At 43.5% G+C, this 19474-nt stretch overlaps 1 protein-coding gene across 3 annotated transcripts in view; it reads left to right on the forward strand.

Annotated features, from left to right (window-relative positions):
* The window catches only part of sdk1b (sidekick cell adhesion molecule 1b), a 231969-nt gene that overhangs the window by 63040 nt on the left and 149455 nt on the right, over positions 1 to 19474 (forward strand). For all 3 annotated transcript variants that reach the window (XM_086119285.1, XM_086119284.1, XM_086119287.1), the window contains one exon: positions 16630 to 16786. In XM_086119285.1, the coding sequence (XP_085975411.1) occupies positions 16630 to 16786 (157 nt within the window). The remainder of the gene's footprint in view (positions 1 to 16629; positions 16787 to 19474) is intronic.

Consider the following 19474-nt stretch of genomic DNA (forward strand, 5'->3'; position numbering starts at 1 on the left):
GGTCACACCTGACCAAACAAACCGCACCACCAACCCGCCAAAACAAACTTCAATTCCCGACGAAGGACCGCTTGTGTGAAAGTGCCCTGAGAGCTGATAGAGGAGTTTAAAAAAAAAGGACGAACGAAGGTGAAGACAGACTGGATTATAATGGTTTTACGTTTACTGCGGCCATGAGATCTCAATACCCCCCCCCCAGCCACTCCTCCACATTTCTCCTTTTATTCGAGGAGATCTGCCAAATTCGCTATCGTCGCATCGTCGCACACCACCCGTGAAAGCATGCGCGTGCTGCTCTGCATCTGCTGAAGAAAAGAAAGACACTCCTGTTCATTTATCAAGTTTGTTTATCATGCAAACTGATAAGCCTTTCAGACAGACTGGCAGATGGGCTGCATGTGAAATTACTTTTTCCTTCTTTTTCCAATAACTTCAAATGATATCTTCCATTTCTCTTCTCTTCACACATTGCACGGCTCTCTCTCTCTCTCTCTCTCTCTCTATCTCTCTCTCTCTCTCTCACACACACATACACACTTGATTGCTCCCCCTCCCACACTTCTGTTGCATTACTTTCTCACCCTTTATGCTCCATCCATCTTCGCCGGCAGCCAATACAGGAACTGTTGGTGGAGGGCCATTTTTCTGTAAATCTGAGCATTGTTGCGTCTCTCCTGTTAGCTATTCATGAGCCCCCTTCGCTCGGGTCTGCATACCTGACTGAATTGGAATATAACGAGAGTGTCGCATCTAATGTGGGCGGGTGATGCATCCAGGAGGGGGACATTCGGAGATTACCTATTTATCATAATCAGGCTTACTGAAAGAACTTTTGACCGGCGCCATTTTTTTTTTTAAACAGCAGAAATAATATTGTATATTTTGCTATATCCGACAGAAAAATTATATTCGTTATATCCGACAAGGTGTGGTTCTGCAGATGCTGTGGTAGGAAATTATAATATTTTTGCAACTATGGGTCAACTGCTCACTTCTCTTTTCGGTTTTGGGAGACCGATTTTTCAACAACAAAGTCCTAAATGGGTTGGCAGCGTTTGAAAATTTCTCTGACATTGCTTAGGTCCATCAAGTAAAAACCATGCCACCGTTTGGCTTAAGATCAACGGGCAGGTTAATAAGCTTGGCTGTGTCCAAATTTACAGGCTGCACATTTCGGCCGCATGGCATCACTCTCGGCGCAAGTCGACCGCACGTGGTTTCCAAATTCTTTCAAGACAATTCTGTATAAATTGTGGCGAATATTGGATGTCACGTGTGGCCGAGTCGCGGCGGAAGTGACGTCACGTGGCCGGAAAATGCGGCCTTTGGAGGACACAGCCTATGAATTTGGCCATAGTACTCGTTTACCCAAATAAAGGAACCAAACTGTGGCATGGTTTTTACTTTCTGGACCTGGATTTGCCACCAAGCAAAGTGGAGCCCATTCAGAGCTAAGGCACAGCAACAGAATAAGCTAACATTATCATTGAATCTCTTTGGATGTCTTTCAATGACAAATTTGACGGACCACTGAGCAACTGGCAGTGGTTTAGCTCACCCCTGCCAGCGGAACAGTTGGTGGTCGTCGTTGGGCCGCTTCCTGATTCATAGACCTCGCATAATGTTTCATCAAATCTGGGCTGCACGGGATCGTCTGACTCGGTTTTCCACGACAAAATAGTACAGTCAGAGTTGCGGGAAAGTCTCTGATCTCGTTCGTGCGAGCGGCCAGTGAACGCATCAGTTGGAACACAAATGCTTCTCAGCAAACGGTGCACGGCCATGGTTAGCAGAAAACTACTCATACAGAGGAAACTAAGGCTGGCAAGAAAACAGGCAGCAAAGCAGAAACTGTGCGGGGAAAAAAAATACTCTGCGTCCAGAGATGAGGTACTGCCACATAACAAGATTGTTTGTGTTTATTGGTTTTTTTTTCCCCCTTTCTGGTCACTTATCCTCAAACATTGAGCGTTTGAGGTCTGCTCAGCTCACTTTGAATGCCACCTCTGACCGAATACTAGAAATAGTAACTCGTACCTGAAAAAGCGTCAATGGCAAAAACAAACATAGCAAACTAAGTAAGCTCCTGCACTGATAGCTGCGGAAGTTCGTACTGATTCATAGCAGAAAAGCTATGAATGGCCGGATGGGCTGTAACATTGATGCAAAAGATACAATCATCATACAAATACAAAGTTGTCTTGGTTTGTGGTGATCCAACCAACCAACTTCCGGACATACCTTGTAATCAAAGTGACTAATGCATTCGTCTGTCTGTGCTCTCAATATGTTATCTTTATATTCACAGCCAGTCATGTGTTTGATACTGCACACACACATTCCTACTCGCACACATCTCACCGCATTGACTTACAAATTGCGAGAAGTGAGGAGATAAATTTCTGAACTTTGAATTCTACGCCGTCTTTGAAGTTTTCCTGGTTCTCTCTCTTTTAACCTGTCCTGTTCCTCAGCCGTTAACGTATGTTTCGGACAGTGTGAGAGAGAAAGATCTGCTATCTCAACTGTCTCCTGCAGGGGCAATTCTTATGGGTTCTGAATACTGTTTTCTTCTTGAACTCAGTCCAACAGTCAGGCCAAGTAAGTTCTCGAAGTCTCGGTGCTATTACTTATTTTACCGAAGATCAGTCAAGACAAGACTGAAGAAGAGGAGCAGTCCGACTGTGAAAGCATTTCCCTTCACATGATAGCAGTAACGAAAATAACGAAAAGTAAATGTCACCCGTCTTGCCCACCATCCCGCGTGTTAAACTGGGACAGCCAACTGCTCTTAATGACTTCCCGGTGTCTGCGAGAGTGCACCTGCAAACAAACACAACTCCAGTTTGTCTCCAAGCGTAGCGGTGACAGAAAGATGATTAAAGATATTCCGAGCAGCTATCTCTTAAAAAACTATCCCTCACAAGTGCCATTTGCATGCAGAAAAAAAATCCACCTAAAAATAGAAATTCCTACCAAATAGCTCTCGGTGAAAAAAAAATGAATCAAAACAAGATCTATTTGGCAATAATGAGAGTGTAGCCGTTTCTCGGATGCGTGTTCCTCGTCATTAGCCAGTTGTTGGCCGTTTCCTGGAAACATCTGTGCTGGAGTAGTGGTTGACCTTCTATCTATCCTAAGTCGATGTCTTTTGTGTGCAAATGCTAATGAGAACACCCCCAAGACAATGTCGTTCTTTCTTTCCGAAGGACATCTTTGTTCCGCTTTAGTGAATGACTTCAATAGAGAAAACTGTACGTTTACCGAAACGGAGTGCGCCTGTATCCCAGAGGAGGCCGTCACGGAGGTAATTGGGGGCGGGTGACAGAGTGCAACAAGACATCAGCCAGTGGCAGATGTTTGCACTCGTTGGAAAGGAAGGAAGTAAACATCCACATTTTTTGCCGTCTTACCTGAATGCACACGGCGCACGTATTCACACATACAGTAAGTGGAGCGTGCTTCAATGGACATAGAATGAAGTACTGGGATACAATCCCAAATGTAACTGCAGACATTTATTACATTTTTTTGGTTTGTTTTTGAACTCCCGTGGCTTTGCATTTGTTATTGGATTCATGACAAGGAACACAAGGAATGCGTACACTGTGGAACATCGACGCCACAGTCCAATTTGTTTTCATTTCAAAACAAATTTTTGAAATGCCTTCATTAGAACTTGATTAAATTTACAGACGATGTTTTAAGGAACATTTTAACTTTTGTTCAAGTGTCACAAGAAGTTGAAAAGTTATTTGTACAATGGAACAGTTAGTTTCGAAACAAATCGAATAATGTTTTGGATCCCAGAAATGCAGACAGAGAGAAAATGTGATAACATAAATGTTTATGACCAAAAACAAAACCGACAAAGTCCAAAACAGAAAACAGCGGTCACCAGGATCCAGGGAAAAAAACGAGGAACCGTCAAAAAGGCAAGGTAATAGAACACCGAAAACACAAACGAAATGACAAAGAGTCCAATTCACATGACAAACTCAAGCAAGACCAAATGACTAAACAACGAAGGGAACAACAACAACTACAATGAGATCGAGAGGTCTCGAAAAACAACACTTGAGCAAGAGCAGCAACAAGGTCAATAATCCGACAAAGGACATGGGATTTTGGCAGTCTTTCAATACATGACTTAATGATGATGATCAAATTGGTGGCAGGTGTGCACGCTGGAAGAGTATCCTTCCACTGCCAGCCGCCGGAGACACACAAGAACAGGATCATGACAGGAACAAGGCATGGGTTACCACTTCCACAGTATACCAGGTTAAAAAAAATCAGCTTTTCAAAAATACTGGAACTGTTTTGTTTTTTGTTTTTGTTTTTTTTTGTCATCAGTGCTGGCAAAGTGACATGAGCCGTCAGTCAATCATGTAGCCAGATGGCTTTTGCCCTTGTCGAAAAAGTCCACTGTTTGAGTGTAAGAAGCCGCTCGTAGAAGTGAAGCTGAAAACTGTTCCGTTTCTCCCGCCCACATACAGAAGCTAACAGGTAGATAGCAGTGCCCAAGGATGTAACATACACACTATGTTTGGAAAAGAGAATGGAGCGAGTGGGCCAGTTCAGGAAAAAAGAAGGGGGGGAAAAAAATCCTATAATCCTGCGTTAGAGATGGAACCGAGATGAGCACAAGGCAAGAGTAATGGAGACCGTATCGCTAAAAGTCTGAAAATAGACGTCAAATAATGGCGACGGTGGACCAGCATTCAAAATGGATGACAACGATGCACGCTGGAGACTCACTATTGGATTTTGTCGGCACCTGAGCCGAAATCACTCATCACTGTTAGCATGTATCGTTGGATACAGTCTGAGTGAATGATGGTGTGATGTCAAAGTGTCAGGACCAGTAACAGGAGATGCTTGAAATGTTTGAAAACGTTTGAGTTTGGATGAGTGGAACAATAACACCCAGACCAAAAAAGAAAATAGAAATCTCACAAACCTGGACGGTTTGCTTGTTAGTTGGAGTATGTGCGTAAAACATAAAATCTCCTTACACCTCATTTATAGATGACAGCCGTGCCACCAGGAGGCCACAGAACGTTATCAGTGCCAGCGCTCATCCACAACACACGCTTTTCATACTTTTGCCACCTGGCAGACACTACTGGAGTGTCACAGCCAAAACAAAACAAAAAAAAAAAACAGCTTCTACCTACACACCATCACACTCCTGGCATGACAATCTGTCAACTACACTGCAATATTTTTTTCCTTTTTTTCTTGATAATCCGATGTGCCTTATATGTGGAACAATATTCTGATTTCTTTGTGTATTTTAAATGTTCTGAGAAGCACTGTGTTCCAGCTGCAGCGGTTGTGAAAGCTCGATATAAATCAAGCTGTATTGTATTCCCTTTAGCGTAGCTCCATCTTGTGGATGCATAATGCAACCACAGCCACAATTGTAGCTTCTATTCTATGCACCTTAAATTTGCGGTGCGCCCTATACATGAAAACCGTTTTAAAATAGGCCATTCGATAAAGATGCACCTTATACCCCGAAGCGCCTTATAGTGCAGAAAATACGGTACTTAATTATTTTCTTTTGTACGAGCTAGACTGCCAAACTCAAACCCAGTGGTTTTCATTTTTTATAATAATTTAAAACCTGTTCGTAAATACATGACCTACCCCTCTTTCAATATTCATCGTCCATTATTCAAAATTGCAATTTTTTTTATAGTCTTTGTGGAAGTGGAGGGATACAAGCAAAGTAAGGATTTCATTGCTTAGTTTTACCATTGTGTTTTTACTGTGCATATGACAAATAAATGTCTTGAATCATGAATTCCTCGATTACAAACCCTTGAGCGCAGAGCCATGTCTCAGATTATTGCCGGGCGTTTTAGTCGAGTAGTTTCCCAGGTACGTTAAACCCATACATTTTCTTGCAATTATCAAAAACCCGCAGGCAATGCCAGCCATGCCTCCTCTCATTTCGTTGAGATTTACTGTCATAGCAGGAAGCTATTTGGCAGGAATATTTTTGGCTTTCTGTGCAGAACACCCACGCGGGTGAGATGCGCTGTGATTATGACCTTTCTCAACGTCACATATGCCGAATATCAGCGCCAATCAACTGTCTATCCTTTCAACGTCCATCATGTCCAGTATCCATTTTCATCCGCAACCGTACGAATCGACTCAAAGTCACAAACTTGAACACGTTAAGGACTCCAACGGTATTCCTCCGTCCAGCCATGATCATTCTGCAAGCGCATCGGTTCCTTTCTCTCCCTCCGCACTACTTCTTGTTTGTTCGGATGACCTCCCCTCCGCCCAAGCACTTTACTGCCGTCTGCTCTGCTGGGCTGTAACGGCGATACCCCTCGGTGCCGCGCTCGCGATCTCCACCTTCAATAATGAATGAGAGGATACAATTCGTCAATCACTTCAGAAGCAGGCATGCAACAATGTCCAAGGTCAGGCCGGTGGCAGCTGTCAGAGGGCCGATATGATTGGTGCTGCGAGTGAGCGAGCGAGAGAGAGAAAAAGAAGCATGGATGGTGTACTTAACGTGAAAAAAAAAAGCTGAAAAAATAGAACAAAACAGGGTGGGGGTGAGCTGGCTTGAAATGATCCTCCAAAGAGGTGAAACAAGATAAGGATAATTAAACAATAGCACGATTACAACCACTTGCCAGAGCAGGAAAAAATAAAAAATAAAAAAGCAAGGGGAGAGAGAAGCACGGTTGTTAAATACCCGTAGCTCAGCCGTACGCCGCCTGCCCCGACGGGCCTCAAGGTCGGACGTCGCTTTCGCCTGTACGCTGTGCAGGTTTCATCTGTCGGTGGCCGTTGAATGGCATACAGCTCGGAGACACTTTTTTTGTAGTGTTTCTCGTCTGAGTCAAGTCGTATCTCAGAATCGAGGTCTGGATCCGGGTCAAGTGTGTGTGTGGAGAGCCCCAAGGTGATGATGTAAAAAATTGTGGGATGATCATGTCCGACTAGGACCGACCCAGGAGTGAGATGCTGTTGACCCCATCCACCTGACACACACACGCACGCATGCACGCACACACACACACACACACACACACACACACACACACACACACACACACACACACACACACACACACACACACACACACACACACACACACCACCCTCTCGTTCCCAACAGAACACCTTTTATTGAGGACATGTAAAGTGTTTGGGGGACTAGGTGTACCTGCGCATTGGGAAAGATGAAGCAAAGTGAGTGAAACTGAGAATTAATTATTGTGTGTGTGTGTGTGCGTGTGTGTGCCACTCCAAAGTGCGGAACTATTTTCACAGTCACTTGTGTCCACAACTTTCCTCAGTGGAGATTTTGGTCACAGTGGGAGCTATTTATTTCACTCCCTTCCAAAAGAACAGACGCCAGACTAAGCGACGAGGCGTTGGAAACTCTCGCTTACTTTTGTTTTCCCATTCGTTAGGATCCCTCACACCCCTGCCACAGCATTCGGTACTTATGCACAGACAAATGAGATTTAATACCGAAGATACAGCATAGAAAACCGAATCTGCCTTTGCAAAGATGAAAAATATCGATTTAGACCAGGGGTCAGCAACGTTTTACACTCGAACCGGTTTCCACAGAAGAGAGCCGCAAAAACTTTTGACATCTGAAGCGACGATGTTAGTCTCCGCGCACCGCGTCTGCATATCAGGGCTGTAGGAAGTCACCTTCATCTTTATGCAGGAATGTAAGCAGCCGTCTCGGAGGCGTGAGCGGTGTTTGTTTCTAACATTGTTCATGGTGGAGAATAGCTGCGCGCATGCATCTGTGGATCCGAAGATTGACAGGACTCCAAATGGATATTCTTTACGGCGATTTGCCGGACTGTCGAAGAGCGTGGCGCATATTTTGAGCGACGAAGAATAACCTTATAATTAAACAAAAGAAGAAACACAAATCAGATACAGCCGTAGTTCACCAAGTAATTTTATTCCATGCTCCAATGACACAATCTTTGTCCACATCTTCTTCATTAAAAGAATGCATCGGCCCCCACGACTGTCCGTTCATGTCTGATGTGGGCTTGTCAGGCGATCAGAGCCGACAGTATCATGTAGCATTTGTGTGTCCTCTAGCAGATGTGCCCTGCAGGGTGGCCCACCTCTTAGAAATGTCACTGATCACAAGTCTCTTCCATCTGATTGCCCAGCGCTCGCTCTCTCTCTCTCTCTCTCTCATGCAAACACACACATGCACTGTTAAAGGCTTTAGTAAATGCCATAGAAAGCAATAAAATGACATTTTCGAGTGACTCATAATTAATGTCGATTAATAATGGCGCATTACTTGACATAAATAATCACGTGCTTGCATTGGTAATGCCTCAAGCACAGGTTTGTCAAAATGCGCTCATTTTTTTCGACCCCATCCCTATCCCCCGTTTAAATGCAGTGGTGACTTGAGATACGACTGAACCCATTTCTGAGCATTTCAAAATACATATTTTCATTATTATTGTTATTTTTATTTTCTGCTTGCGAGAGCAAAGTTGAGGTACGAGAGCTGTGTGATGGTAGTTAACTCAGTTGAACTGATTTCCACAATAAGCAGCAATTTGACAAGAATGAAAGTATTCGTCAAAAAACAGGTTTCCAGCTCAGTTGAAGTTTACAGTCAAGCTAAAACGTAAAGCCAAGAGAATTACACGTGTATATTTGAAACAATCAACTTACTGTACATTGCCTTAACAATGGCTCGCTGGCTTAATGCTAACATATCACGGCAAATCCCTTTTGGCGTGCTAACGGTTAGCATTGATGGTTTTAGAAGCAACGGACATTTGAACACAAATAGTGGAGCAGCACGGAAACAGGTAATATAATAATACTCAGAGGCATGTATTGTTTATCCTCCACGTAAAATGAACAATGTTACGGCATATGACTGAATCTCTTCCAGTTATTGTAAAAGAAGCACATTCTTCTTCTTTATCTCTACATGACTGTACGGTACTGTACTGTACTGCCTCCTAGTGCATGGCAACACCTAAACTTGAAAAAGAAGCAATCTGACGTCATATCATGTTGCTCTGCTACGTTGTAAACACCTGAATGAATCAACGAAATATAAGACTGACTATTGCAATTCCTGCAGCGATCAAACTTGAATGTCAACACGTCCAGACCCCAACCGCCGCCCATTCTCAAACTCTTTGCGATCATCAAAGGTTTCCAACTGCTGAGCTGGGCACAATGAAGCACGATGCTAATGCTAATGTGTTTCTTTTCCCAGTAGCTGAATGTGTGACATATTGAAATGCTAACATTTGTCACTTTTTTCTTTTTTTTGGGGGCGGGGGGGACGAACCGTCATTTTTATTGTAGAGAAACACTTGGGGGAAAATATTTCACTCTCTTACCAGAACAAGGTTGATCGATCGGCTTTTAGATGCACTTTTTCAAGAATATCAAGCGCTAATTATCGGCCACCGATCGATCGGAGCATCCCTCACCAAACTCAGTCTGATCAAAACAAAGTCAACACGGCAGAGATCATCACATTCATGGAACTTAGACTGAATGAAATGGGGCGAATGATTTGTGATACGAGTGATAAGTCGTGACTATTCCATCCAACGGCAGGGTGCCCGTCCGTGTGTGCGCTTGCGTTTTTTTTTTCTGGTGGGCCGTCATCATTGGCTTGTGGTCTGTTCTGACATCTGTCGATCAGCGAGTCGGGATCAGTCAGTCACCTGTCGGCTCTGATCTGATAGCTATCAGTCAAAGCTTATGGAGAGCGTTGATACGAGCCGGCGCCGATGGATCTCTAGGTGGGGGGTGGGCGGAGGAAAGGATGTGTAATCTCCACTGCCGTCTTTTCAAACAGCCGTTGCTATTGTTAGTAATTTAATGATAATAATAGCAATAAAGTGCTGGCGCTACCTGCAACCTCCTGTTTCGGAATTGTTGGAAAAGATAAGAGGATGTGTCTTTATAACCGTGAGCCAAGGAAACATTTTGTTCTTGCGTGTGCGTGCTTATCTGTTGTTATTGCCGTGCAGCAATAGAGCTTCTCATCCTAGAGCCCGTGGCATCGCTTCCCCTTCAAATTCAACCGAGCCCTTTATGAGTCAGCAGGGCGCCACGGGTCTTCCAGTCGTGGGGCCACTTTAACTTAATCATGAGCTCCGGCAGGAGGTCTTTCCTGAGCAAGTGTCTCATGTGACTTAAAGTCACATGAGGATGAAAGTGTGGATGAAAGACCTGCATCGTAAGTGAATTTACATATCACAGGGCTCTAATTACACTTGTTGATTGATACTTATATATGTTTAGCGCTTTACTTTTGATTAAGTGTGTCTAATTAGAACACGGGCATGATTGAACCAGTTGTTGTGCAGGGGAGGCACGATTCCTTCCAAAAAGTTGCCTGACCTTGTTTGCCACGCGGGGCTCCAGCGTGCAGGAACATGCAAATTACTCAATGGTTATGACACTTAAATAATCAAGATGAACACATTTAGATTCAAAAATAAATCACTTCGTGGCCTTTCCGACAGGATTACTTAGTGCTTGTGTTATCGGGGCTTCGCAATGACCATTAAGAAGTCGCTTTGCTTCGCTGCCGTTAAAATTAACACTTGTGACAGTTTATTGACACCATATAGGTGTTATTTTGTACAGGCAGGGCGTAACATAATTGCGGGGGGTGTTGTTATTAGTCGTGGATTAAATTATCGCTACTTCTGATGACACTCTCGATCGGCCACTGCCCATCGGGAGAAGCCCCGCCTCCTCTGCAGGTCAGCCCACCTTTGGGAGGAGGTGTCTATTAGAGGGCGTGATTTCACATGATCGGGATTTTGGAGCAGATCACACAGATCAGCGAGTTGAACCCCCCCCCTCCCCCCCCCCCCCCCCTCCAAAACGATCATCCATCCTTAAATAGATTATAAACTGTTGAATCCCGACTCGTCTCCTCCACAAAAAAAAAAAAAAAAAAAATCAACTCTATGCTGCCAGACCTCAGATTATCCATGATAGCAGCACAGAACGTGTTTGTGGGGAACGAGATGTTTGCTGTATTTTTTTTCGGACCTGATCAATGACGCCATTAATTGATCTGCAAATTATGACCCGTCAACCAGGAACAGCCCCGGTTAAAATCTTAGCTTGTAATGTTCGTCTAACTACGACCTCATCCATCATCGTCAGCCCCTTCACCTTGCATTGTCTCTTTAATTGCCCCCCCCCCGCCCTCCCTCCTATTTCTTTCAATGCGCTATTAACATGCAAAAATCGGAACTCATCCCATCACCAACCACTGCGTTACCCTAATTGCGTGTTGTAAATGCCTGTTAAAACAAGCGCGGGCGGATTTATTAGATCAAAATGAACCAGAACTCATTTGCAACCAATAATCAAAAAGTCTGCAGTGGGAAAGAAAAAAAATGCTTAGCCACCCAAATTGCTACTGCTTATTAAAAGGAAAATGACACGTCATAAAATGAACTGATTTAGGTATTTTCTCCCCTTCATCCCCGTGCTGCAGAAAAAGTGTGTGTGTGTGTGTGTGTGTGCAGCAAGTGCAGCGAATCAGTATTCATCACGGATGACAGTCAATTCTGTCAGCACAGTCTCCCGCCAGCAGTGGGGCTCTATGAAGATGAAGTGGGGGTTTTTTTTTTTTTTTCTTTTTTTTTTTTTTGTTTCCTAGGGTGACTGCCCCCGATGGTGACCTCTCCCACTCAAATTCATTAACACCACATGGTTTTCCACCACGGAGAAAATGATTTTCCTTTGGTCGGACCCGTAAAATTGGTGGAATCCTGACACGCGTTTCATGCCTCAGAGTCGTGGTGTGACTCAATTAGCCTTTGCTTGTTAATACCTCTCATTTAAGACGAAAGGGGTGGGATTCCATTCGATTGCCGGACAGAGGACTACGACTTCATTATGTTTGCAATTATCGATGCCTACCGATAAATTGTGACTGACTTAAACTTGTGTTGATTGAGCTAGGTGGAGGAGGAGCACACACACACACACACACACGCACACCATTGGCTGTGCTCCAAAAACATTAGCAATTGTAAGATGTTTCAGTCACCCTCATTTTTACTGAGCCCAAGTTAATGCGGTACAGAGTAAATGGGCCGTCACTTATATGCCGCATTTCTACCTCGGGTACTCGAAGCGCTGTGCACTGTTACCTCATTCACCGACTGATGACGCAGCCATCAGGAACAATTGCGGGGGTTCGGTATCTTGTTCGAGAAGACTTGGGGTGAAAGTTGGCACATTGCTTCCCCTACGCATATGATCCTGCTCTCAGTCATGTTTTGCAATACCGTCAACATGTACAGTTTGTTCTTCAGCCCTTTTGCTCACCTGCACAATGCCAAATGGATTCATTCTCCTGGCCCGATAAGACAGAAACTTTGTTGGCAGCGTCAGTGAAAATCAAGATTGATTTTAGAACACTAAAGGCGGAAATTTCAGTCAGGCGGACGTTAGCTACATTGGTTGCATGATGTATTTGTAATAGAGTACGATCTATTTGTAAGAGAGTACGGCAATAACAGTATGGGCTAAATTTTTGTGCCCAGTGTAAGTCCGGTGCGAAGTGCGGTGTAAATCTACGCAGGGGCCGGCTTGACCAAGTTCTGGTATTTTTGCAGACCTGCAGTGCATTCTTTAAAAAAAGAAATAACAATCGGGCTTTTGTGGACATGAACACAGACAACCTGCAAGATTCACGCAAATAGCTCCTCTCAGAGCTCCATCCGCGAGTGATATAAAGTTGGCTAGGGAGAGCACAGTTGTGTGAAGTGGGTGCTTGAAAACCGCCTTCCACCCAAATCGTACATGCCTGTGGTGCACTTACAATCAATTTATTGAACAAACGGTACACATATGCAATCAACTCAAGCATCTTCTCAGACGAGAGGCCGATTGCATTCGCTAACGCCGTCACTCAGAGTGCCGAACTAAAATAGTGATAAACTTGCATGGCATCACATTTTGGTGCCGTTGACGTGATAAGGCAAGGCGAGCGATTGTGATTTTTGGACGAGTTGCTTCGGGCATGATGGCGGAGAGAGGTTTGTTGACAGCGGGCGACAAAGACCGCAAAACATCCCGTGAGCTGACCTTGCTCCTCTCAGATGCTCGCTAACGTCCGCCGTCTCCATCTGTCATTGCTAATGGACTTGGCTTTCAAGCATAAGGCAGGATTAAAGGGCCACGAGGAGCGGAGCGAGCTATGAAGAAAGTGCAGATAAGTGAACTAGCCCGGGTGCTTCAAAAACATCCGCATGGTTCTATTTTTACATTGTGCAACCGTGCCTGCCTTTCTTAGTCGAGTCATGGGGTATGATCAAGCGTTAAGGTTGCATCTCTGCCTCACGCGTGCGCGGACGCACATACTCACGTACGCACGGCACATATGAGGATGAGTCATGTCGCTGTTCAAAAGAATGGCAAAGGCAGTGCTCTTAGCCATCCTGTGAGGAATTTTCCAAATAAATTCTTATGGCCATGTTAACACTTACTCACTGTTGCCTTGCCCTTCTCACCACTCTCTCTCTCACACACACACACACACACACACACACACACACACGCAGGGGCTCACATATAAATCAAGCGTAGATGGAACATTTCCCTCGTGTGCACAGCGAAGGCAGCTATCAATCCAAAGTGGAGGAGGCAACTAAAGATGGAGAGAAGGGAGGAAAATGTGGCCCTGGGATCTCCGCAGGGAACAAGGAGTGTGGAAGCGAATACAGTGGACACCGAATGAGAGGGCTGCTTAGAATGAAGAAAGGAGACTTGAGGGTGAAACACTTTGGACCTGAAAAGTCGCTCCTTGTCAAACAACTTACTGGCTGAATAAAGCTCACCATCAACTCTTGGTGGGAATGGAAAAATAAGACTTATTATTGCAATTCTCTTGACAACATTGACAAAAGTGATAACATCCGAAAAACATTTTTCAGTCGCAAAAATTTGCTGGGGGCAGCCCGATGGTTGTCTGGTTACCACGTCGGCCTCACAGTTCAGAGGTGCAGGTTTCGATTCCGGCTCCGGACTTCCTGTGTGGAGTTTGCATGTTCTCCTGTGGCTGCGTGGGTTTTCTGCCGGTACTCAGGTTTCCTCCCACATTCCAAAAACATGCGTGACAGGCTGATTGAACACAAAATTTCCCGAGGTGTGAGTGTCAGCGTGGATGGTTGTTCGTCTATGTGTGCCTTGCGATTGGCTGGCGACCGGTTCAGGGTGTCCCCCGCCTACTCCCCGAAGATGACTGGGATATGCTCCGGCACGCCCCGCGACACCTGTGAGGAGAAGCGAATCAGAAAATAAATGGATGGATGAAAAATTTGCAGGTCCTCGGATGTGGAATAATTGACAAAGTTCTTCCAGCATCAAAGATTTTCTAAATTCACAAGAAAAGTTCGGCACATGATTGGTTTATATCCATGCCGAGGGCAAGAAGTTGCAGTCAACAAACATACATTTATTTCCACAATATGATGTCATTTTGGACAATTGCCTTTTCATTTCAGACAATCCCGACTGAATCATTTTCCGGGTAATAAGGAAGACGATTTGTCTGGCTACTTTGGGAGTGATTGTATTTACTGGAATCGCAACTGAGACTCACCGGTTTGTCACCCTGTGATTTCGCACCTGCATGTGTTGGTGACTAATGTGTACCTGACGGCTTCTTTCTTTCAGTCGTGCTTTCAACTTTGTTGAGGTCAGACTGTGTGTGATTTGACGCACAGTCCGATGTCTGCCCATAATGCCCGCCAGGTTTATGCTATGTATTAACATGCAAAGCCCACATAGGAAGCTGAGAATTGAACCCAAAACCTTTGGAAAGTGAGGCAGATGCGTGGAATATCAATCTGTATATCGGAAAACTGATTCATAAAGCAAAATAAGCACCCATGATATCTACCGTATTTCTTCCAAGAATAACCATTCATTTACTTAACTGCAGATGAGCAATGTTTCATACTGAAACCTTATTCGTCAGCATGTTTTTGGTTTCGTATTTTTGTTATTATTAAGAAGGGCATATTACGTATTATTTCATTTCAGACCAACTATAAATGACTCCCAGGGAGACCATTAGCAAACAATGTTATGAGGTGATTACATGTCAGTCTACTGGAATGCGAAACGCCGTCTCCGCTTTACGTAAGGCGATCATTATTGCTGTGCAGGGGACTTGTTTACAACGCACGCTCGCGTTCCAGACTAATTGATCTGAGGGAGTGCTTACTCATTTTGGTTAGCATCAGAGTTGAGATAAACTTGTCCGCTTGTGTCTATGAACTGAGATTAGAATTTCAATGACTACCCTGCGACTCATAAGGGCAGGGCCTTTATTACAAGAAAAGCAATGAAACTTCCTTGAACAATAACAGTGATGAAATAATTGAAATAATGGATAGAGTCAACAAAAAATAGGAAATATGTCTACAGATTTGACATTGAAATTGGTATAGTTTATAATTAGCTAATTAGCTTTAACAGCTGCCGTTGCGATTTTAATTTTTTCATTTTTTTCATCCCAACACTTGCACCATTTGTTTCTTTGCAAACGAACATGGTGACCTTTGCGTTTTTGCATTACTTTGTATTGTTCATCACCCTAAACGAGATTTCAGCAATTTTCAGTTTTGCTTTTAGGAACATCATTTTCAAATGCATTACGTTTGCAGACCTCAGGTTTTTCTACACTCTCAGATGTTTTGTATTCAGAACTATGCTTTCATACGTGCCATGGCATTTGCTAAATGCCGTAGGTAAAATTAATACATCATACTCAGATTCTGTTCAGAATATACAGCGTGTCCCAAAAGTCACGAAGCACTTTATTATTATTTATTTATTTTATGGCGTTTCCGACACCAAACTCTTCATGCAGGCATTTGCGCAAAAGCCACGGAAAGTATCTGCTGGGGCTGCAGTGGACCTCAGCATCAACAAAAGCTGGATTCAGCGGATGCCTCGGCGCTCGATCAAGCTTGACGTGTACAGACTTCAGAATTTTGAAGAAATATTTTGACAACTGACAAGACAAAAGAGGAACTTTTCAGGCACGGCCCATTACAAGTGTTGTAAAAATAAGGCACCGTTTAGAAAAAAGACGTCATGCCAACAATCAAACAATGATGGTGGCGATGTAATGGGCTGGGGCTGAATTGCTTATTCAGGACCTGGACGACTTTCTGTGATTTTTTTTTGGAACAATGAATTCTGATGTTCACCAGAAAATCTCACGGTTAATATTTTGGGCCCTCAAGCTCAAATGCTCTTGGGTTGTGCAGCTGAACAACAACGCATAATATCACAAAAAGTCCATCTCAGAATAGCTCGGGAAAATAAAAATATTGAGATCCTTTCGTATACCCTAAAAGAGGCAGTTTATGCCTGCAATATGAATGAAGTTTGAAACTTTCAGGTCAGATAAATACCTGTTTGTAGACAAATAAAGGCGGAAAATATAGATATATTTTTTACATTAAAATCTAAATGCAAGACGATAAAGCCATACCGTTCATTATTACCGAATGTTTGCTATTGCAAGACTATGGATTGTTTTATTTGAAAACGTATGTTTCTTTTTGTGTCTGTCAGAGGTGGCCCCCTACATGCGAGGGGTCAGCCGGGGGAAACAAGTGGCGCTGGAGGGAAACAGGCTGGTGCTGACCTGCTTGGCTGGAGGCAGTTGGCCACTGCAGTACCGCTGGTCACTCAACAGCAGCAACATCACCGACTGGACGCCGCAATACAGGTCAGTTGGTGCCTTTTTTTTAAATTGCGCGGGGTGGGGGGGGTGACAGTTCCAAAAACCCAAAACATTCTTGCACACTTCTGTTCTTTGTATTGCATTTCTCGTTCTCCGTGTCAATGCATGTCCCCTGTTGGTAGAACTGCTGCCGTGAAATCAAAATTTGCAACATTATTCAAGATTGTGGCAAACTTGGGACAGTCGATCCACTTGGGTGAGGAAGCAGTTGAAGCAGCAGGAGGTGTTGTGGAACAAGTTGGACCGCTCTCAACATTCTGGCAGCTGTAGTTTGATGAGTTCGGCACTTTGGGCAGATTGGCAGGGCGCTGCGTGTGTCGTCTTTGCGCCGCTATCAATTTAGAACCAGTCTGATGTGAGGACAAACACCAGAGAGGACGCAAAACCACAGAATTTTAGGAGTAGATTTTACCAACGGTTGGTCAAAGCCCGCAACCTCCCAAACCCTCCCAACAAATTCTCACAAAATCAGTTTGGTTGTTCTCAAAGAGGGAGTATTTTTTATTTTATTTTTTATTAGTGGTGTGGATGCCAGGTTTTCAACCCAAAGACCCATTCAAGTGTTTTTGAGTGACAAAAATGATACCACTGACATTTTTGTGCTATCCAGTGACATTACCTCCACCAAGGCCGTTTGCCTATTCTGCAGTCTATTTTTCATGTCAATCATGTTATTTCTTTATTTTCACAATCAGTGTTGAGTTTAGATTTGGACTTTTAAGGACTGCATCATAATTCTTCTCAAAATTACATCATCAATATTAAAAAAACACAAAGTCCATTCAAACCATTCAGAAATACTCAGTTGGAACTGACCCCACAGAATTTTTTTTTCAGACCCCCCTCAAAAAACAAACAAACAAACAAACAATATATATATGCTAATAGAAATGTAATGGACCCCCGGTATGACAACTACACAAATAATGTCAATTAAAAACATCTCTTGATTGTATAAACAATAAAATAAAATGCATTGTTTGTATGCTAGCAGTAAGACAGCTGCATCCTGGTTACTCCTCGATTGTAGATCATCATCCAGTTTGTACCCATTTTTCCCACGCACAAACATTTAATTTAATCAATGAGACCAATGCCTAATGCTGACAGATGTATACTCTGCCTAAAGAAACATGCAAAAATCACATTATTAATATTTTACATTTAATTTTGGTTCCATTTGATGAACAGCAATGGCTTTGCTGCTTCAGTTTCGAGAAAACAATTAAGACCTGAAACCCGTTTTTTAATTTAATTTTATTTTTTTGCATTCACAATCTCCAATTTATGTTCAGAAATTGTGAAAATGTGACATTTGCGGATGCTGCGAGCCCACCCAGCCAGGTAGATTCCAAGCCGCCCCCGCCAGTAAATCTGATCCAACTTGTCCTACATCATCCAGAGAATTGAACCCTGCGAGCGACGCAGCGACTGTGTCACCGAAATATTTGTATTGATTGGCAACTGTCAACACTGAACTTTGAGTTCAGTGTGATATATCCCAGCTGAAGTTGCCGGGTGCTTAGGAACTACAGTGACAGCTCCGCTGCACCCCGGCTAAAAGAAATGTTAATGGACCCCGGTATGACAACTACAGAGGGAGAGCTACTGTCTTGTATTATGATATTTGCTATTCCTGATTAAACGGAATTATACGAGCCTTTTACGGATGATGCCAGCATACAAACAATGCATACACAGCGTTCTACCGTATTTGTGTATGGGTGTCGTGCGCACAACTTGGCATCATAAACTGACAGCCTGGGAGTTAAGTACTTGGCTGGCCTATTATTCATAATGAGCCCCCAAGCGATGTCCAGTTTTGTGTGCGTGTGCGTGTGTGTGTGCTGGTGAGTGTATTTGGATGGGAGAGTTTGTCCGGCGTGCTTGGTAGCAACCTAGATCCAACGCCAAGATTGCCATTAGAGAATTTGTGTCCATTTAAAATCCATTAATACTTCTCGGGAATAAAAGAAAAAACAACCCATGCATGCTATGAAATAAACATGCAGGTGCTAAGCCAGTGTCAGCCTTTCAAAAAGTGGAAAATATTTTGACAACAGAACCTAACGGCCCTACCTAAGCAAACTCCGACTGCTTTGTTCAGTGGAAACATGCTTTCACCCTTCACCGTGCACTCATCAAACTGACTTGAATGTTTTTTGTTTTTTGTACATTTTTACGTACGGTAGATTTGATTTTTTTTTTGTATTAGGTATTGTATGAATAAATCACAATACATAATACATCATTTGCATATCCCTGCATCACAAATGAGTCTCAAGGAGATTTACAAGCCCAAATTTCACAAAAATCAACAGGTCAGAAAAGAAAAGGCATTTCAGGAAAAGAAAAATTGAAGAAACTATTGTACGGGATCACAGCTGGAAGCATCCCGCTTCCAAAATGAGCTGGTCGAAATGGGCGCCAAGTGGGCAACATTAATGATATGATGCTAGGAAGTGTTTCTTTAAATGCCACGGGAGTCCATTTCATGAAACAAAAAGACGCATCCGTGAAAGTGGTCATTCTCTGTCCTGGTCGCTTGATTACAGAATCCTCCACAGTGACAGCATCACTTTGCTGATCGCCATCTAGCCCCTCCCCCCCTGTCTTCAGGGGTGAACAGAATTGGCATTAAAACAGGCCAAAATTCAAGTGTCAGCGGGTAAA

This window comes from Hippocampus guttulatus, chromosome 9, assembly GCF_054856545.1.
Source record: "Hippocampus guttulatus isolate MCC_2025c chromosome 9, RoL_Hgut_1.0, whole genome shotgun sequence".
Lineage (NCBI taxonomy): Eukaryota > Metazoa > Chordata > Actinopteri > Syngnathiformes > Syngnathidae > Hippocampus > Hippocampus guttulatus.